The sequence below is a fragment of the Anomaloglossus baeobatrachus genome, chromosome 2 (assembly GCF_048569485.1).
Source record: "Anomaloglossus baeobatrachus isolate aAnoBae1 chromosome 2, aAnoBae1.hap1, whole genome shotgun sequence".
NCBI lineage: Eukaryota > Metazoa > Chordata > Amphibia > Anura > Aromobatidae > Anomaloglossus > Anomaloglossus baeobatrachus.
The window spans coordinates 323,115,934-323,137,534 of record NC_134354.1 but is presented as its reverse complement, the minus strand read 5'-3'; the positions used below and the strand labels follow the sequence as shown (position 1 = coordinate 323,137,534).

The following is a 21,601-nucleotide window of genomic DNA, read 5'->3' as shown; positions in this document are numbered from 1 at the left end:
TTTCTCAAGGAAGCGGTGATGTTGTGTGCGACCTGCTGTGGTAGCGCGGGCACGCCTTTCTTGGAGAAGGAGTGGCGACTGGGCATCGGTTCTTAGGGCACTGCGATGGGCATAAGGTCTCGAAAATCCTCGGTCTCAAAAGGGTGTAAAGGCAGCCTTTCTGTAGCCAACAAGTTGCAGATGCTGAAACTTAAACTCTTAGGCATTTCATGCCCTTCGAAAATCATGTAAAACACAGCGAGGGGACTCCAACCACAGTCTCCCTCGTTTCCACTAATTGGGCCACACACACCCCACTTGACTGGCATCAGTTGACCCCCATTTTCAAAATGAAAAAGATGCTTTGCATGAAGCACTCTCAAAAATACACGTGCCTTTTGCCTCCCCTGGATGACCCAGGGGAAGAAAAGTCCTCTGTGAGCCATGACTTGTTCATCTTGGTTCTTTTTTCAAAAGCGAGGGGACTCCAACCACAGTCTCCCTCGTTTCCACTAATTGGGCCACACACACCCCACTTGACTGGCATCAGTTGACCCCCATTTTCAAGCTTACAAAGATGCTTTGCATGAAGCACTCTCAAAAATACACCAGCCTTTCGCCTCCCCTGGCTGACACAGAGGAAGAAAAGTCCTCGGTGATCCAAGACTTCCTCATCTCGGTGAACGTTAGTATGTCCACATTGTCAGTGGACAGACACGTGTGCTTATCTGTCAGCACACCTCCAGCAGCACTGAGGACACGTTCCGAGAGAACGCTGGCTGCGGGACATGACAATATCCCCAAGGCGTACGTGGCAAGCTCAGGCAATTTATCCAGATTGGAAGCCTAAAATGAGCAAGGCTGAAGTTGCACAGTAATGGCATCGATGTTCACTTGCATATACTCATATATCTGTGTCTCCTCCTCTTTTTCCTCATCCAGCTGTTTAGTTTTTGCATGAGTATTTGTCGTTGTCACTTTCCCGTGTGTTTGTGTTGTCTTGGGAGTTGTTTGGCACCTTTTGGACAACTTTGAGGGTGTTTTCCAGGTGTTTTTAGGTGTTTGTGATTGCCTCCCATTGTTATAATAATAATAATAATAATAATAATAATAATAATCTTTATTTCTATAGCGCCAAGATATTCCGCAGCGCTTTACAATTCAGGAGGATCATATACAAACAAGTAACAGTTATATAAAATACCATATTTAAAGGGAAAAAAGACAACTCTGCTCGTGAGAGCTTACAATCTACAATGAGATGTAGGGGGGGGGACAAGGTACAAGTGCCTTTTTACAATGACAATCCAGCCATCTCAAGAAAATGGGGGATAGATAATGGCTTCCTGGATCAGTTGGCCAGAGCCTTGAGATGCATTTGGGTGCCATGGAGTTTTCAATGGGGTTCGAGAGGTTTGTCGAATGGCTCGTCGAACGGCTCGTCGAACGAGGCACTGTTCGACGAACCGAACTGAACTCGAACTCTAGGGGTGTGTCTCATCTCTACTAGTAATTTGGAAATTATTATTGTGGTGCATAGGTTTTCACACATGACACATTTTATTACCTTACCATCTTTATCCAATGCTAAAACTTTAGCTCAGGTATTTAACCAGGTAATTATACCTGAAATCATCAGACTCCATAGAGTCCCGTCTGATATTGTTTCTGATTGAGGTACTCAATTTATTGTCAATTTTTAGAGGGTATTCTGCGCTCGCGTAAGGATTAAACTATCTCAATCATTGGAATTCAATCTGCAGTTTAATGGACAAATGGAATGCATGGATCAGAACTTGGAGCAGTATTTGCACTGTTTTGTTTTGGATAAGAGAAGTGGTCCTCATTCCTTCTTCTTGCAGAGTTTGCTATCAATAGTCGTCACTATGAGTTCTCTGGTATACAGTGCCTTGCAAAAGAATTTGGCTCCCTTGAATTTTTCAACCTTTTCCCACATTTCAGGCTTCAAACATAAAGATAAAAATTGTAATGTTATGGTGAAGAATTATCAACAAGTGGGACACAATTGTGAAGTTGAATGAAATTTATTGCTTATTTTAAACTTTTGTAAAAAAAGAATAAACTGAAAATTGGGGCGTGCAATATTATTCGGCCCCTTTACTTTCAGTTCACCAAACTCACTCCAGAAGTTCATTGAGGATCTCTGAAAGATCCAATGTTGTCCTAAATGACTGATGATGATAAATATAATCCACCTGTGTGTAATCAAGTCTCTGTATAAATACACCTGCTCTGTGATAGTCTCAGTGTACTGTTTTAAACACAGCGAGCATCATGAAGACCAAGGAACACAACAGGCAGGTCCGTGATACTGTTGTGGAGAAGCTTAAAGCCGGATTTGGTTACAAAAAGATTTCCACAACTTTAAACATCCCAAGAAGCACTGTGCAAGGGATCATATTGAAATGGAAGGAGTATCATATCACTGCAAATCTACCAAGACCCAGCCGTCCCTCAAAAATTTCATCTCAAACAAGGAGAAGACTGATCAGAGATGCAGCCAAGAGGCCCATGATCACTCTGGATGAACTGCAGAGATCTACAGCTGAGGTGGGAGAGTCTGTCCATAGGACAACAATCAGTCGTACACTGCACAAATCTGGCCTTTATGGAAGAGTGGCAAGAAGAAAGCCATTTCTCAAAGATATCCATATAAAGTGTGGTTTAAAGTTTGCCACAAGCCACCTGGAAGACACACCAAACATGTGGAAGAAGGTGCTCTGGTCAGATAGCACCATAATCAAACTTTTTGGGCACAATGCCAAACGATATATTTGGCGTAAAAGCAACACAGTTCATGACCCTGAACACACCATCCCCACTGTCAAACATGGTGGTGGCAGCATCATGGTTTGGGCCTGCTTTTCTTCATCAGGATCAGTGAAGATGGTTAAAATTGATGGAAAGATTGATAGAGCCAAATACAGGACCATTCTTGAAGAAAACCTGAAGAGTCTGAAAAGACCTGAGACTGGGATGGAGATTTGTCTTTTAACAAGTCAATGATCAAAACATAAAGCAAAATCTACAATGGAATGGTTCACAAATAAACGTATCTAGGTGTTTCAATCGCCAAGTCAAAGTCCAGACCTGAATCCAATTGAGAATCTGTGGAAAGAGCTGAAAACTGCTGTTCCCAAACGCTCTCCATCCAACCTCACTCAGTTCGAGCTACTTGCAAAGGAAGAATGGGCAAGAATTTCAGTCTCTCGATGTGCAAAACTGATAGAGACATACCCCAAGCGACTTGCAGCTGTAATCGCAGCAAAAAGTGGCGCTACAAAGTATTAACTTAAAGGGACCGAATAATATTGCACGCCCCAATTTTCAGTTTATTTTTAATAAAAGTTTAAAATAAGCAATACATTTCGTTCAACTTCACAATTGTGTCTCACTTTTTGTTGATTCGTCACCATAAATTTAAATTTTCTATCTTTGTTTGAAGCCTGAAATGTGGGAAAAGGTTGAAAAATTGAAAGAGGCCGAATATTTTCACAAGGCATGTATTTCCTTTCTTTTGTGTCCATGGTCACAATCCACAGTTCTGTACTTTTTTTAAAAAGCACTCCTCCGGGTAAACCCAAGGACAACCAATTGGGTTAAGCACTATTGTCTACATGGGAAAGGGTTCAGCAGCACTTGCATAACATGGGCTCTAAATATAAGCATGTGGCTGACTGCAGATGTGTGCCAGGTCTGGACCTGTATGTGGCTGATCTGGTGTGGTTATAGACTAAAATATTAAGCTTAAAGTACCGTTACCTAAGTTAGGACGTCGTTTCATCTGTCCATTCAAAATTACTGCTGTTATCAACCTGTTGGCTTTTTGTCTAGCCTTACCAGCATCATATAAAATCCATAATATGTTCCACAAATTTCTATTAAAGAAATTTGTGGGTTCGGATCCTCCACCTCTGGTCTTAGTTGATTGATTGTTGGAGTTTCCGGTATGGAGAATTATAGATTCTCAGGTTGTTTCTCGTAATTTACAGTATCTGGTTTACTGGCAATGTTATGGTCCTGAGGAGAGTACTTGGGTACCAGCCTCTGATATCTATGTGGAGTATCTGGTTAGGGTATTCCATCTCTGTCATCCGGAGAGACCTTGTCCTGAGGGTCCAGAGACCCCTCGCAAAGAGAGGGACTATCAAAGAAGAAGTAGGGAGGGACTGTCATGGAAGGAGTACTGTCAAATACCATGTGACAGGCGTACTGTCACATGGTATTTGGATCTAAACTTGCTGAGTGGCAGCATCTGACACTGTTCACACTGCAGAATCTGACACTCCATACTATGCCTTCTCTGGAGCTTCTAGGTTGAACAGGCAGGATCTGGCTTTGACCAGCTGTGTGCTCATTAGTGATTGGGCTTTCAGAAGTTAATTTTTTTAGCTTGTTGGTTACCTCTTGGATCACATGTTATGGGTGACCTATCACAGCTTCTCCCTACCTTTTTAAGATGGTAGAGCCTGTCTATCCATGCCGATGATAGCTTTTGCTAAATTGGTCTGTGTGCTATTATGTCCCTGTTGTTGGTAATTAGGTGTGTGCTGCTTGGTCTGCTGTGGAAATCCTCTCATCATCTGGTTATTTCCGCTCTGCTCTTTATTTCATCCTTATCACATATTGTCTTATAACTCTGTGTGTGCTATCTGTGTGATAGAATTTTTGGTTTCCCTGTTTGTCTTGTTGAGGATAAAGGATTGAGTATCCAAAAATACTTAATTCAGCCATTTCATAGACTCAGTTATATAGTTCAGTAGATGTGAACTAACGCACATATTTGTGAATGCTTTTGTTTTTTACTAACATGTATATATGTATATTGCATATTCAGTGTATTTTCCTTAGACTCAGTATATACTAGGATATATATATATATGTATAGCTTGAAGATGGCTGCTATTTCCTGTTCTACACCCAAGACAGATGGACAAAGGAAAATTCCTGGAGTCTGGACCGACCAATCCAAGGAGGATGTGTAGATCTCTCTACGTCATGAAGCCCTGCCCTGCGATATTTGATTGGACTAAAACTTTTGTTTACACCCCTTACTGCTCGGTTTAGAGTTTCTTTCAAACAATAAAAAAACACACTTGGTCAAGAGCCAGTCATGGAGATAGATGTAACTGACTTGCTGTCCAGTTATTTTTCATTCTCGTGTGCACACATGACATTTTTAATTAGAAACAGCAGCCGGATATCGAGAGATCCTTTGAGTCTCATCATCATCGTCATTCTGACCGTGACAGTTGGCGCGCCAAGTGTGGGGCCACCGAGAAGGGTGAGTCAGAGCTTCCATTTTCTGGACGTCTGGGGGCTACTCCACAATTATCCAGGTGTCGCTCGATAGGATTGATCACCCTCCGTTTCACGGTGAGCATCATATACATTGTGTGTGCTGTTTTATCTGTGGATCGAGAGACACCTGGTGAAAGGGGGTGGTCACTAGTCCGGAGAATGGTAGTGCACCAGAGACCTAACGGTGTGACTGTCACTCGCCGGTGAGCTAGGACCCAGCTTCTATAGGGGCTAGGTGTAGGTTTTAAAGTATCCGGCTGTCTGTATGGTTAATTAGGCTTGTGATTTCTCTGTTTGATTCTCGGAGAGTTAATTGTCTGTTATTGTTCACGGAGGGGACAGAGAGCGGGAGTTGTATTACGCGCTGTGCCTGCAGTCTCTTACACAAAGAAGCAGGGGGGGAAGTTAATCACCCACTGCCTGCAGTATTTTTCTTCTTCACTGAGAGCGAAGAGGCAGACTGCGGGGGTCTGGTAGAGCTCAGGGACATCCATGACAGTCTTTCTATTGAGAACAAAGAATGCGAGAGGGGGGAGCAGAAGCCCACAGAAGCAGCTACATCCTTACATTCTTACACTCAGAGGAAGCAAAAAGGTGGGGGCCATATGTCCACCAGCTGCTTGAGACAGAGCGGAGATCAAATTGCACAGCTACGTCTCTGCTGTCTTTTATCTGAGAAGCAAGGGGGGGTTCAAGGAGTGAACAGGCAGAGACAAGACAGCGCAGCTCTTTGGAGTGAGGAGAGAGGAGGGGTCAGTGGGCTAATATACAGGAGATGGCGGCAGCCTTTGTATAGTACAGCAAACAGAGTTGTAATGATTTGAAAGAAAAACAAGTGTTATTTCGGTTTGGATTAGAGAGAAATTAACGGGTTCATGCATTTTTCAGTCTTTTCAAATTGTTTGTTTTTGAACAGAAGTATGAGAACTAGCGATTCCCCTGTGTTGCGGATAACACAGCCACTGTTTGTTAGATATTAGATATTGAATATTGAATATTAAATATTAAATATTGAATATTGAATGTTGGATAGATAATAGACGAGGCGGGAAGGGTTCTGTTAACTTAAAGTGGATTTAGCGTATTCCCCTGCGGTTCAGGCGCATGTCACTGTCTGCGTGGCAGACGAGGCGGGAAAGGAACTCACTTTAGTTAAGTTAAGGGTGCTGGAGTTAGCGGATTCTCCTGCGTATTAGACGCGAGTCACTGTCAGCGCGTTACAAACGCGGACGAGGCGAGAAAGGACTCCGTTGGAACGGCCGGTCCAATTAAGCACTGTATACTCTGTTCAAAAGATAAATATGTTGTTTTTAGTAGGAGCTGAGAACGCTGTCGCCCTAGTTACAAAAAACGGAAAAAATATAAAAGATTGCAAAAAGTTGTGTAAAATCGTTGGACTACCACTAGATGGCAGGCTGCAATCCATGTACTGAAGTTCAGATTAATCTCCAGTGAGAGTATACTGGAGAACAAAGACCTCATTCACTGTGTGATGCTGTTTGTAGAATCACTAAATGTTTTTCTCTAGCTGTGCCTCATGGTTTTCCTTTAGAAGTCATCATATCTGGTGCTAATCAAATCTTTCCTTTGTATGCTGAAATGCAAATTTACAGGCACTAAAAGTATCCCTGGTTTACTACGTAGTTCCAGCCACTCCCAGTACACCCAGGGAGTCACAACATGGATGCTGCACCCGGAAGTCAGGTGCCTGGAACTTCCTGTGGCAGCCGTCTTGCTACACCCACTGATGGCAGTACACCTCATAAGCCACACCCCTCGCAATGGCTCTTTGTTCAAAGCTCTCCACCCTTCCCCCGGTGGGAGGTGTTCTGTGGTATAAATGACTAACACATTTGAATAAGTATAAATTGTATATTTGTTTACTCAGCTATCCAATACATGTAAGTCAAAGATAAGTAAGTGAAATTTTTTACTGAATTGATAAAGTCAGAGATAAGAATGGAATGTGTCTTTCCCCAATAGTGATGTAAGTTTGGTTTAACCCTTAGAGTTCAGGATTTCCCATTTTTAGTTTGCTGTTTATACTTGAATAGGGAATATTAAATTTTATGGGATGTGCGATATAATTTGTGTTGTTTTGTTTTTAATGGCGATTTATTCGAACAATATATTTTTATTTTGTGACTATCACCTTCTCTGTTTTTATGATTATTTCTAAATAATTTATATATTTTTGCAGGTTAGTCGCCTAGTCACAGCTGTCATTTAATCATGCCTCAGTTATTTCTACTATGAAAGGTTTTTCTTTTCTTTATGGATACAGTGTTGTTTATTGTAAGGTTTTAAATTTTCCCAGTAATGTATATTGTTGTGAGATATACGTTATTTTCAGTGTTTGTTTTTTTTAGGTTTTAGTATGTGGCTAATTTATTACCTGCTGTTTTATCTTTTCTTTTAGGGAATACCAGTATAAAAACGCTGAATTTTGCCATATTGGTAAATAAACAATTAAACAAGGGGGGAATAAGGTATTAATTATATTCTCCAGTTTCTTCGAGGGTGCAGTAGGCATATTAGATAGGTTTTGAAGCTGACCTTTTTCCCACAGGCTATGTTTATTAGATTATTATGAGGTATATCTGTTAACTGAAATAGGAAAGTCTTGTCTTATATGTTTATTTGTTTATTTGTTTGTTTATTTATTAAGTATTCTCAGTCATGTGAAGTATAGATGACCACCAACTGTATTATGATCAGAGATAAAGTTATAAGAATGATCTAATGTATATTTTTTAGTTTTTGTTTTTATAGATGAAACCAGATGGTGGTCGATTCTGCACTGGATATGCTGCTGTTTACACCACATGAGGTAGTCTAAATTCGACCACTCCCTCCAATCCTATTGATACAGGAGACAGTGATGTATTAATGTCTCTCTTGATGGGTAGAACAGGAGTGGGTAAGAGTCTTTAGAGGTGTATGTAGGTTGTAGATTTTTTCCTGTTGTCAAATGAATTAGGTATGCCGAAAAGAAAGTCTAGATCTGAGCTGATGGAATCGGATGGAGATCCTCGCACAGGTGCAGCTGACCAAGAAGCAGTGAACGGGCCTAGAGTTGAGTCTTTCACCAATACCGACCATGCCTTGGTGACACCGGTCACGTCAGTGACTTCTGTCACTCCTTGTGTTCTTAAATCCCTACAGGAACAAGCAAATCAACAAGGAATGGAGTGTGACATGCAGGGAGCCAGTTGACTGAGGAAGGTCTGTGGACAAAGGGTGGTAAGCTTTCTCTGCCATGAGAGCTCTTCTTAATGATGGCCCAGGTAACATCTGTGAAAGACAATTGTCAGTGTGTGCTTTGGTGACACCAGGGTTCAGTACCCAGGTGGGCAGATTCACCCAGTCTTGTGAGACAAGTGCCTAGAACGAAGTGAGAAAAAACTGTAAAAGGTCCGCAGAAATACCCTGCACCTACTCTACCCATTCTTAGAGACTGCAAACTGATTATAGATGTATATCATGAGCACGTTGTATGCAAGTCTGTGCGTGCTGTGTAAGTTTCTCTCCAGGTTTGGTCAGAGGCATTCCAGTGCAGAAAACGATATTATTGTTGAGAAGCACATGAAGGTGGTATGTAAAGAAAAATGTGTTTACAAAAAGTGTATATTTTATAGAAAAGTGGAAACTAGTAAATTGTGTATAAAATGTATATGTTTTGTTTTCTTTTTGCAATAAACAGGTTTTTATGTAAGATGTTTTTGGTTTAGCACAGACATGTATATTTTTATATAATTCACTGAATAGTGTGATAATCAGGTGTATTCTCCAATTCCAGATCTTAAATCAGAGCTATTAATATATGGTCTCCAGTCAGGAGACTGATTGATCCTAAAGGACAAGCGAGAAAGAGCTATGATTCAACACTAGAGGAGCTGATCCAACCACAGAAACATCTATGGATCCACACCTCGCATTGTAGAAGGGTTAATCAACCAGAGCTGCACTGAGCGTCCTGCTCATACTTATCCTTTTCAGAAAACCCTGTACAGTCTTAGACCAGCATTGCCAGAACAGTTAGAAGAGAGGACTTAGAGAACCTTGAGACATGGGAAAGTCCAACTACAAAGGGTGAGGACTCGCCTAGGAGTCCTTGGTCTCAAACCGGTGAGGAAAACCCCTTTCCCCTTTCCGCCCATGCCTCAACGTTCAGTTAGGCAGGTTTTTCAACAGATCTTTCTACCTCTTTTCCTAAGGGAACACAGTACCCTTAGAATTTAGAAATGGCAGAAGTAAGTTTTTAGGGGGGACTGTTGAGGATAAAGAATTGAGTATCCAAAAATACTTAATTCAGCCATTTCATAGACTCAGTTATATAGTTCAGTAGATGTGAACTAACACACATATTTGTGAATGCTTTTGTTTTTTACTAACATGTATATATCTATATTGCATATTCAGTGTATTTTCCTTAGACTCAGTATATACTAGGATATATATATATATATATATATATATATATATATATATGTATAGCTTGAAGATGGCTGCTATTTCCTGTTCTACACCCAAGACAGATGGACAAAGGAAAATTCCTGGAGTCTGGACCGACCAATCCAAGGAGGATGTGTAGATCTCTCTACGTCATGAAGCCCTGCCCTGCGATATTTGATTGGACTAAAACTTTTGTTTACACCCCCTTACTGCTCGGTTTAGAGTTTCTTTCAAACAATAAAAAAACACACTTGGTCAAGAGCCAGTCATGGAGATAGATGTAACTGACTTGCTGTCCAGTTATTTTTCATTCTCATGTGCACACATGACATTTTTAATTAGAAACAGCAGCCGGATATCGAGAGATCCTTTGAGTCTCATCATCATCGTCATTCTGACCGTGACAGTCTTTATCTGTGGGTTTAACCACTTCTGTCCAGGGCCTCAACTGGGGTGGGGAATGGGAGTACTAGATCAGGGCTGGCCAGGACCTGGGCAAGGAAGACGGGCCAGACATCTTCATCATGTACAGGTACATCTCAATAAGTTAGAATATCATCAAAAAGTTAATTTATTTCAGTAATTCAATACAAAAAGGGAAACATATATTATATACAAACAGATTGATCTATTTCAAGTGTTTGTTTCGGCTAATGTTGATGATTATGGTTTACAGCCAACAAATCCCAAAAGTCATTATCTCAGAAAATTAAAATAATTAACACAAAACACATGCAAAGGCTTCCTAAGCATTGAATAGTCACTTAGTCTGGTTCAGTAGGCTACAAAATCATGGGGAAGACTGCTGACTTGACAGAAGTCCAGAAGGCAGTCATTAATACGGAATAGATCTGGCTCTACTGCTAGAACTCGGTGCTGTATGGTAAAAAATAAGTACTAAACAATAGGTAAAACCTCAGCACTCAAAGAAAATCAGGTCACAGTGGATGGCCGTCTATGAGAATGGACAAGGTGCTTCACATTTTGCAATGATAAGTATCAAGGTGGTGATGTGGGGTTGGAACAGGAAAAGAATTATTATTATTATTATTATTATTATTATTTATTATTATAGCGCCATTTATTCCATGGCGCTTTACAAGTGAAAGAGGGTATACGTACAACAATCATTAACAGTACAAGACAGACTGGTATAGGAGGAGAGAGGACCCTGCCCGCGAGGGCTCACAGTCTACAGGGAATGGGTGATGGTACAATAGGTGAGGACAGAGCTGGTTGCGCAGTGGTCTACTGGGCTGAGGGCTATTGTAGGTTGTAGGCTTGTTGGAAGAGGTGGGTCTTGAGGTTCCTCTTGAAGAAAGAATGTAGAAGGAAGAATGCCTGCCGCTGCCACCGCTGCTACAGACTATACCCTGGGCAATTTCTGCAGGCATTCTTCCTTCTACATTCTTTTTCTGTTGCTCAGAGATGGTCATCCTCTGTGACCCACACAATCTTGTATCTTTGCATTACGCAACGACCTTGAGAAAGGCGTAAATGCTTAAACATTGGTGTTGCTCTTGTCAAGGTTCACTTTTTGCAGTTTTTCAATAAATTCACTTGCATTTCAAATTATCTCCTGATTTCCTTTGAGTGCTGGGGTTTTACCTATTGTTCAGAAGGCAGTCATTGACATACTAAAAAAAGCTGGCTGTTCACAGAGTGCTGTATGCAAGCATATTAATGGAAAGCTGAGTGGAAGGAAAAGGTGTGGTAGAAAAAGATGCCAAGCAACCAGGATAACCACAGCCTTGATAGGATTGTTAAGAAAATGCCATGCAAAAATTTGGGGGAGATTCACAAGGAGTGGACTGCTGCTGGAGTTAGTGCTTCAAGAGCCCAGGTCATGGGCTACAACTGTTGCATTCCTTGTGTCAAACCTCTCATGACCAATAGACAACGCCAGAAGCGTCTCATCTGGATCAAGGAGGAAAAGAAGTTGACTGTTGCTCAGTGGTCCAAGGTATTGTTTTCAGATGAAAGTAAATTTTGCATTCTATTTGGAAATCAAGGTCCCAGAGTCTGGAGGAAGAGTGGAGAGGCAAACAATGCAAGGTGCTTGATGTATAGTGTGAAGTTTCCATAATCAGTGATGGTTTGGGGAGCCATGTCATCTGCTGGTGTAGGTCAACGGTATTTTATCATGACCAAAGTCAACGCAGCCATCTACTAGGAAATTTTGGAGCACTTCATGCTTCTCTCTGCCGACAAGCTTTTTGGAGATGGAAATTTCATTTTCCAGCAGAATTTGTCACCTTTCCATACTGCAAAAAGTACCAATACCTGGTTTAATAACCACAGTATCCCTGTGCTTGATTGGCCAGCAAACTCGCCTGACCTAAATCCCATAGAGAATCTATGGGGTATTGTCAAGAGGAAGATGAGAGATACCACACACAACAATGCAGACAAGCTGAAACCTGCTATCAAAGCAACCTGAGCTTCCATAACTAGTGATGGGCGATTAACCCAATGGTCGGGATCGGGAGCCCTGCCCAATTATTTTGTAAAGATTGGGATCGGGATCGAGATAACGCAATCTTGCGTCCAATCACCGATCTCGGGCTTTACAGATATGGGATGGGGCAGGGGGCAGTAAAATAAAGAATATAGTTAATAATAAACATTGTCATTATACTTACAGGTCCTGCGTCATGTCCTGCAGACTCTGTCTCCCGGTGCTTCTGCTTCCGAGTCTGATCATTGCTGTGCCCTCCCGGTAACCACAGCAGGGCTGACATTGCTTGCTGATTTACGTCGGACTAAGGATTTTTTTTATAATAAAGATTGAGTCTCTAAATGTTTTTTTTGTTTAATTTTTAATAAAAAAAAATTCTCTGTGTTGTGTGTTTTTTTTTTTTTACTGTTTACTAGAAATTCATGGTGGCCATGTTTAGTTTGGTGTGACACCATGAATTTCGGGATAAGTACCATCTAAGAATACAAAGCTGGTATTAACCCTTTTATTACCCAGCATGCCACCGCCACCAGGGCCACTGGACAAGCCAGGTAAAACACCTGGAAATGGCGCTAATAAACAATGCGCCATTTCCAGCGGCAGCTGCGGGCTGCCGAGAATCCCAGCCCCCAGCTGCCTGGCTCAACATGACTACCGATCAAAATACAGCGGGAGCAAACACTTTTTTTTAATTATTTTTTTAAATAATTTAAAAAAAAAATGAATGGGCTTCCCTGTATTTTGATCGCCAGGCAAGGTAACGGCAGGCAGACGGGGGTGGCAGCCTGTAGCCGTCTGCTTTATCTGCACTGAGAATCAAAAATACTTGCGGAGCGCTATGTCACTTTTTAAAATTATTTATTTTTATACAACTATATTTTGTGTACTATATATATATATATATATATATACAGCTCTGGTAAAAATTAAATTTTCAGTTTTTAGGATTTTTCTCTTTATAGGTTTATTTTTAAATAAAATGTAAATTGTTGTTTCGGGATGCCCATCACTATCCATAACACCTCAGCAGTGTCACAGGCTGATCACCTCCATGCCATGCTGCATTGATGAAGTAATTCATGCAAAAGGAGCCTCGACATTTACTGTACAGACTTTTCAGAAGGCCAACATTTCGTAGTTTAAAATAATTTTTTCATTTGGTCTTATATAATATTCTAATTTTCTGAGATAATGACTTTTGGGTTTACATTGGCTGTAAGCCAAAATCATCAACATTAACAGAAATAAACACTTGAAAAAGATCGCTCTGTGTGTAGTGACGACCGTATTTTTCGCTTTATAAGATGCACCGGATTATAAGACGCACCCCAAATTTAGAGATAAAAAAGGTAAAAAAAAAAATAAAAATGGGGTCTGTCTTATACTCCGGTGTTGTCTTAGTGTTGTCTTACCAGAGGGGGGCAGCAGTGGTGGTAAAGCGGGCCACAGGAGGCAGAGGTTCTGCTGGCACACGCGGCGGCATCTGTGGCGGCAGGCGCAGCGGGTCAGTGGCGGCAGACGCGGCGGGTCACTAGTGGCAGTGGCAGGCGCAGCGGGTCAGTAGTGGCAGTGGCAGTGGCGGCGGGTGAGTGGTTTAGCAGATCGGTGCGGTGAGTGTCCCAGTGTGTCCACGGTCTCGGTTCAAATGATGGCGCCCGGAGCGGCGCATGCGCAGATGGAGCTCTCATCCAAGAGCTCCATCTGCGCATGCGCTGTCTCCTGGCGCCATCATTTGAAACTGGGACCATGGAAGCACTGGGAAACCTGCCGCACAGCCGCCCACCCACACAGAGAGGCAGCCGGCACCGACAGGCACCCGGCTGCTGCCCACACGCTGCCACAGGCATCCGGCTGCCACCCGCACGCAGGCACCTGGCTGCCGCCCGAACGCAGGTACAGGCACCCTGCTGCCGCCCGCACGCAGGTACAGGTACCCGGCTGCCGCCCGCAGACAGGCACCCGGCTGCCGCCCGCACACAGGCACCCGGCTGCCACCCGCACGCATCCACAGGCACTCGGCTGCCCAAACACACCAGATCGCTGCACAGACAGGCCCCCCAGGTAAAGCTATATTCGGATTTTAAGACGCACCCCTCATTTTCCTCCCAAATTTTTGGGAGGAAAAGTGCGTCTTATAATCCAAAAAATACGGTATATAATATATGTGTTTCCCTTTTTTATTGAATTACTGAAATAAATTAACTTTTAGATGATATTCTAATTTATTGAGATGCACTTGTATCTCTGGCCCGAGGGCCAGTCTACGAGCCCTGTCCCCTTGTCACGGGGTTCTTCTCCCATATCACACAATCAACAGAGTGAGAGATGGCTGTACAATCCAAAGAGCATTTATTCCAAGCAAATCAAATGGTCCATAACATAATCCACAAAACAGAGGGTAAAATTGTCCACTAGTGGCATAAATGTCCCCGTCTCTCTGAGAAGTCCAAGCTTCTCCCAGAGGATAAATCCTTCTTCCTTCAAGTTCTCAAACGGACTGACTGCCCCAGGTAAGCAAAAAGGTCTCTAGGCCCACCCCCCTCCCCTACACCCAGGGATGGAAGCGCCTCAAGAGGCTATAACCTTGCACTATAGGGGGTGATTACTTACAAACAATACAATGTACACAGAAGCAGTACAAATAATGGAGAGTGAACCAAGCTTAAAATAGGAATCTACAGCAAGATACACCTCCCCCATATTCCACCATCACACCTCTGTTATCCTTTCATATCCCACGACAGTCTTTTCTCACTATGAAAATTAACCTGATTACAAAAACCCCTTTTCCATTGAATTTTTGTTTCTACACCAGTGCTTGCTCAGAAATGGCAGTAGATAGGTGTCCCTGCACACACTGCTCATTGCTACATGCACACTGAGGCAAAAGGTTTTGCAAGATGACAAAGGGGCAACAAAGAAGCAATTTCTATGAATGTAAATCATCAAGGACAGATTAAAAATCTGCAGAAGACTAGGGTGAAGTTATTTTTCTCTTGAAGCCCCCATCAGACTGAGATATGTAGAAGAATCTCCAGAGAAAAAAAGGTGAGCACAACAATGAGTTGTGTGTGTGTCATGCTTTTCATCCAAGGGAGTGGGATCACTCACAATTTTGCACAATTATACTACTATGAATAAAGAACTGTATCTAAACAACCTCCAAGAGCAACTGCTCCAAATTATCCAGGAGAAATTTGACGATGAAGAATGCTTTTCCCAGCATTATGCAGGACCATGTCAGAAGGCAAAAGTTATAACTAAATTGTTTGGTAGAGAAAACATTGAAATTTTGGTTCTACGGCCAAGAAATTACCTGGCTCTCAATCTAATTGAGAACTTTTCAATTCTCAATAAGCAGGTGTATAAACAACTATAGAACTTGTGATAAACTCCAAGCACTGAAAAGGCAATAATAGATTGTCATCAGTAAGGATTTGCCCAGATGCTGATATATCTAGCATGCCAGGAAGAAGTGCAGAATTCTTGAAAAAAAAGTGATAAAGTCTGTAAATATTGAGATTTTGCATAAAACTGATGTATTTATCAATAAAACATAAAAAAGGTATAAAAGGGGGGGTGTGGCTTGCTAATGGCCAGGTAAGAAGCTTGAGCCTGGAGCTCTCTGCAATCTCCCCTGATCCTGCTGTCTAAACTTGAATCCCCGCTGCTCTGATCTTATGGGCAGACCTCGGAAGCCTCCCACAACCGGCCCGACCAAAAATAAAGCACTGGCACGCATGGAGCACTTCTTAAATCATGGATCCCCGCTTACCTCATAGAAGACTCCCAGGTCAGTGAAGACCAAGATGGCACTGGCTTCCCATGCTGTGGAGAGTTCTCAGCGGGCATGGAGCAGTCCAGGCAGTATAATTCCAGAAAAATCTCAAGAGGGGCTCATGGAGGGGGGAGAAAACATGGCCCTGTCAGAGATTAGCAAATATCTAAAATCACTCCCCTCTAAGGAAGATCTGGAGGGCTGCACTGGCAGGCTAGAAGCTGCACACAGGAAGGAGCTGCAGTCTCTCACTGTTGCATTTACTGTGAGAGTGGAGGAGGTGGAAAAGACAGGATGAGGTGCTGTGTGAACTGCAGGCACACAGAGAAGCCATTCTGAGTAACTCCAACAAGTTGGAGGAGTTGGCAGAGGGCCTAGAGGATATTGAAAACCGCAATAGGCAGAATAACATCCGGATAAGAGGCATACCTGAAACAGTGAGTAATGTGGAGCTGGACATTGTTGCGCAGAATTTATTCAAACAGCTACTGGGAGAAAGAGGGCCTCATTCAGTGGAGCTGGACAGAATACATCGAGCCCTTGGTCCTAGATCAGCTTCAGACTCCAGACCCCGCAACGTCATCTGTCAGGTTCATTTTTTCAAAATAAAAGAGTCTATCATGCGTGCTGCACGTGACAATAGTCCGATCACCTTTATGGACACTCAGATCTCCCTCTTCCCAGATTTGGCCAGGCGTACTCTATTCCAGAGAAGAGCTTTAAGACCCCTCTTGAACCAGCTGTAGGAAAGAGACATTCCATATAGGTGGGGGTTTCCATTCAACAGGACAGCCAGCAAGGAGTGGAAGAAGGCTACTTTCCGTTTGCTGGGTGACCTCGCCAACTTCCTCGGAACCTTTGAAATTCTGATGGTGGATCTCTCAGAGTGGCCCTCGGCTCCCGGGCTTCCTGTCTCCCCTCCAAGATGGATCACTGCTCATCGGAACAAGAAAAACAAGACCCGGACCCAAGCCGAGGCGGCAAAAGACACCTGAGGTCTCCAGATCACGTGAGATGGTGACAAGAGCATTGGCAACTAATCTGGCCGCCATCCCCTTACTAACCATCACAACTAGAAGTAGCCAAGGGGTGAACTAACATCCTGTGCACCGCGAACCCAGCCGGAGAACTAACTATCCTAAAGGTAGGAAAGATGAATAACTCTCTGCCTCAGAAAATAGACAAGAATAGCTAGCCCCCCACATTCAAAGACTGCAGTGATATAGGAAAAACACAATACACAGGTAGATGACAGGATTAGCAAAAGGTGAGGCCCCCGCTGACTAAAATAGGAAAGGACAGGAAAGGTTCTGATGGTGGCCAGAGAAAAACCCTGCAAAATACCAACTTCCTGACAGTACAAAAAGGCCCTCAGATCGCACGATCTGAACTCCGTCCTATACCAGGTGCCCTTGTCATACCAATGAACAGAAAACAAGAATTATAACAAAGTCAACAAGCCACAAACACATGGACCCAAAGGAGCTATACTCCACACAGAACTGCAGGGAGTTCCTCAACAATCCACTAAGGGGGAAAATCCCTGCAAGCAAATAAACTGAAACCAACCACAGCAAATGACAAACCCAGATAAACAAAAGAACCAGACAATAAATAAAGAGCAAGCACTTATCTGGGGAAGATGTGGTGTAGAGCAGGATTAAGAAGGCTGGAGATACAAAGAACAACTGACATCCGGCAACAGCCTGCAATCAGACCAGGATTTAAATAAGCAGAGAGTTAGCAAAGGAAACACCCACTGCACAACACACCTGGTCCAAGTCCAAACCATTCCTGGCCACCAGAGGGAGCCTCCCAGCAGCCAAAACATAACTAACATTCACAACAGCCAGCACTGACCACAAGCAGGAGCCCCAAACTGGAAAATGTATTCACAATAGGTGATGTCATTCAGGTTAGTTGTGGTCACAGCTGGAGGTTCCCACGGTCCTCCACCTGTGACCGCAACTAACCTGAACTCAGTGTACTTCATTAAACTCTGTGACCCTACCTGAGGTCAGGTTAGCTGCAGTCACAGGTAAAGGACCGCGAGCAGCTGTGATCTTAACTAACCTCAGTGATGTCACTGCTGATCGTGGCTCATTCTCTGCCTGCAGTTACAACGTGTGGACATGTTCCACGATTGCGTGCTGTAATGTCAAATGTAGCAGAACTGAATCATCGTGAGACCTCATGTGGAATTATGTAGGACCTTCAGGGGTGTATTCGGGGTTAATAAAGTGGTGAAAGAGGGTGCCTTTTTTATCTTTTATTCCAAATAAAGGATTTTTTTTGTGTTTGTATATATTTACCTTTACTTACAGATTAGTAATGGGGGGTGTCTCATAGAACCTTCCCATAATTAATCTCGGGTTTAGTGGCAGTTGTAAGCTGCTTTTAACCCCTAATTACCCAGATTGCCACTGCACCATGGCAATCAGGAAAAGCCGGGTAAAGTGCTGGGGTTGTCGCATCTAATGGATGTGATAATCCTGGGCTGTTACAGGCTGCTATTTTTTTGGCTGGGGGGCACAATACGCATGGGTCTCCCTAGCCTGAGATTACCAGCCCCCAGGTGTTTGGCTTTATCATGGCTGGATATCAAAATTGGGGGGAACCGCACGTCATATTTTACAATTATTTATTTAAATAATTTTAAAAAAAGCCACATGTGGTTCCTCTTATTTTGATACACAGCCAAGATAAAGGCACGGCTGGGGGCTGCAGCCTGTAGCTGTATGCTTTATCTGTGCTAGTTATCATAATATGGGGGTTCCCTATGCAAAATATTTTATTTATTAGTTTTTATACCATGATAGAGCTACACAGAGTCTGTGAGTGGAAGCAGTAAGGAGGCTGTCACTAAGGGTCAGGGCATGTCTGACTGCAACCAATCACAGACGCCAGTGGGCAACAAAAGAAGTGCATATGCATGAAGGCTAATGCACAACCCTGGAAGTGAATGAGGGGCCACGGGAGCAGTTACAGCCTCGGTAACAAATGCGCCTGGTTAATCTTCCTATCCCTTCTACCACCATTTTTAATTGCTCAATTCTGGTCCCCATAGACTTATATGGGGACCGGCGTCTGGCCAGATAACCAGGATCAATCCCAGGTTGGAACCAGATTTTTAAAATATCCGGTTAGGTTCATCGGACCCGGTTATCTGCGAGTCTACTCATCACTAATTATAATAATACACAGCTCTTTAGTAAAAGCAGAAGAGCAGAGAGTTGCCATCACACAGCACACTGGTAAGTTCACCTTCTATATAAAATTATTTCTGGAGGCAGTTATCTTCCAGGCAGTGTCCTCTCCATAGCCTTTATGTAAATTGATAAAAGATCACTTATATAAAGTGATAGAAGATGATTTATGTACAAAAAGGCATCTGATATGAGGCATAGAGGTTTGGCTTTTTTCAGCATTCTCTAACCTCTATCTGTATTAATACTGTAGTTTAGATAGTTCAAATGTGGTGACAGATTCACTCTAAGCTTGACTATTATACTTTAATTGCCAATGAAAATCTTTAACTATTTGAACAGTCATTTTATGTATCACAAATGTTATCCTTGAGAGGATAATCCAATCCAACTCACCTTGGGTTCATTAGGTTTTTCCACTGAAGGCCCCCCCTACATGAAGCAGAAAACAAACATTGTAACAGTATAGTAAGGGTAAAGATTAAATATGAAATGAGAGTTTAAGAGCAAATTAGAAGAAAATCACTCACAATACGTGCAGGTTCAAAGGAGCATAAATGTGAGTCATGCCCATTCCAGGCTTTTCTGTTAGGATATCCTCCAGGTTCCAAAATATAAGGATCCCCTTCAAAAAATTGCTTACTGTATACCAACCAACTGTGGGGAAAAAAAAAGTAGATTTTCACTTTAAAGGGAACCTGTCACCAGATTTGGGGCCTATAAGCTGCATCCCTCACCATTTAGCGCTTGCATACAGCATTCTAACATGCTGCATATAAGAACCCAGGCCGCTGTGTAGAACGTAAAAAACACTTTATAATACTCACCTAGAAAATCACTGCGGTGCAGACTTGTCGAATGGGCGTCTCCGTTCTCTGGGACCGGCACCTCCTCTTTCAGCCATCTTTGTTCTCCTTCTTCTGAAGTCGGCATGCATGACGCATCCTACTTCATACACAGTCGCCGGCACTGAGGTCCTGCGCAAGTGCACTTTAATCTGCCCTGCTCAGGGCAGATCAAAGTATTGTAGTGCGCCTGCGCAAGACCTCAATACCAGTCTGTGTGCAAGATGTAGGACGCGTCATGCACGCCGGCTTCAGAAGGAGGACCAAGATGGCCGAAAGAGGAGGGGCCGGTTCCAGAGAATGGAGATGATCATTCAACCATTCTGGACTGGAGCGATCTTCTAGGTGAGTATTATAAAGTGATTTTTATGTTCTACTCAGCGGCCTAGGCTCTTATATACAGCATATTAGAATACTTTATATAAGAGCCCACTGGTGGTGGCTGCAGCTTATAAGCCCCAAATCTGGTGACAGGTTCCCTTTAACTTACACATTAAATCTGTAAATCACTTAACCTAGATGATTACCTCTATGATCATAGACCACCATTTACCAGCTTAATCTCTGATCACTTACAGTCCACTGTGCACTATGATGGACTCCGTTTTCGTTCGTTGGCCATCAACACATGAATTAGGAGTGGCTCCCAAAATTGTAATTTTATTACCCTCTCCATTTTCATTCATGAACAGACTTATTCGAGGGACCTGGAAATCCTTAACATGGAAAAAACAGACAGACAAAATGACAAATATTCAACATGAAATTATTTTCTTCTTATTTGTATGCATTTGGCTTGTTTTTCACAAATCAAGAGTAATTTTTTTTTTCATTCCCTTTCACTCACCCTGACCACATGGCGCAATGATCCAATCCATGATTTGGGTCTCTTAGTGTCCTCTTGTGAATTTTCAATTGATTTGTCTTGAATTTCCCAAGGGCAAATAAGATCTGTGTCTCCTTCTGAAAGCATGACACGTTTTCCTCTAAAATTTTGCTTCTCATACAAAAGCCATCTACGTAAAAAACATGTTAGTAAGTTTTGAATTGTAAATTGTCACTAAATGTCCTTCTCCTAAATGTATCCCCGTATTACCAAAGATATAACAGCTTTAAAGGAAACCAATCACTAGGATTTTTGTATATAACCTAAACCCAGTGCTATACTGGCACTATCAGGCTGATTCTCTACATAACTGTAGTGGTCAGCTCGGACGCATAGGTTTTGAAAACCAAAGAAAGTAAAGTTTGCTGCTTGTTGAGTGGCAGCAGCAAAGGAGCAGATAATATATTCATATTTATACCCTCCCCCTGTTAGAATTAGCATAAGTATTATACAATCGATTTAACATTTCACTAGAAAGGACCTGTGTGAGGTCATACCCATGTGACCAGAAGGGGTGGGGCATTAGCCAACAAAGCTGGATACCAGGTCACATGGGTATGACCTCACACAGGTCCTGTAACAAAGTAAATCGATTGTATAATACTTATGCTAATTCTAACAGGGGGAGGGGATAACTATGAATATATTATCTGCTCCATTGCAACTGTCACT

General features: G+C 42.5%; 1 protein-coding gene across 1 annotated transcript in view; it reads right to left on the bottom strand.

The window, feature by feature from the left end:
* LOC142289738 (uncharacterized) overlaps positions 1-21,601 on the bottom strand; it is an 834,494-nt gene that overhangs the window by 427,822 nt on the left and 385,071 nt on the right. The window contains exons 7-10 of the mRNA XM_075333662.1: positions 20,891-21,059; positions 20,620-20,759; positions 19,729-19,855; positions 19,595-19,630 (exon numbers count right to left, since the gene is read on the bottom strand). Coding sequence (XP_075189777.1) covers positions 19,595-19,630; positions 19,729-19,855; positions 20,620-20,759; positions 20,891-21,059 — 472 coding nt within the window. The remainder of the gene's footprint in view (positions 1-19,594; positions 19,631-19,728; positions 19,856-20,619; positions 20,760-20,890; positions 21,060-21,601) is intronic.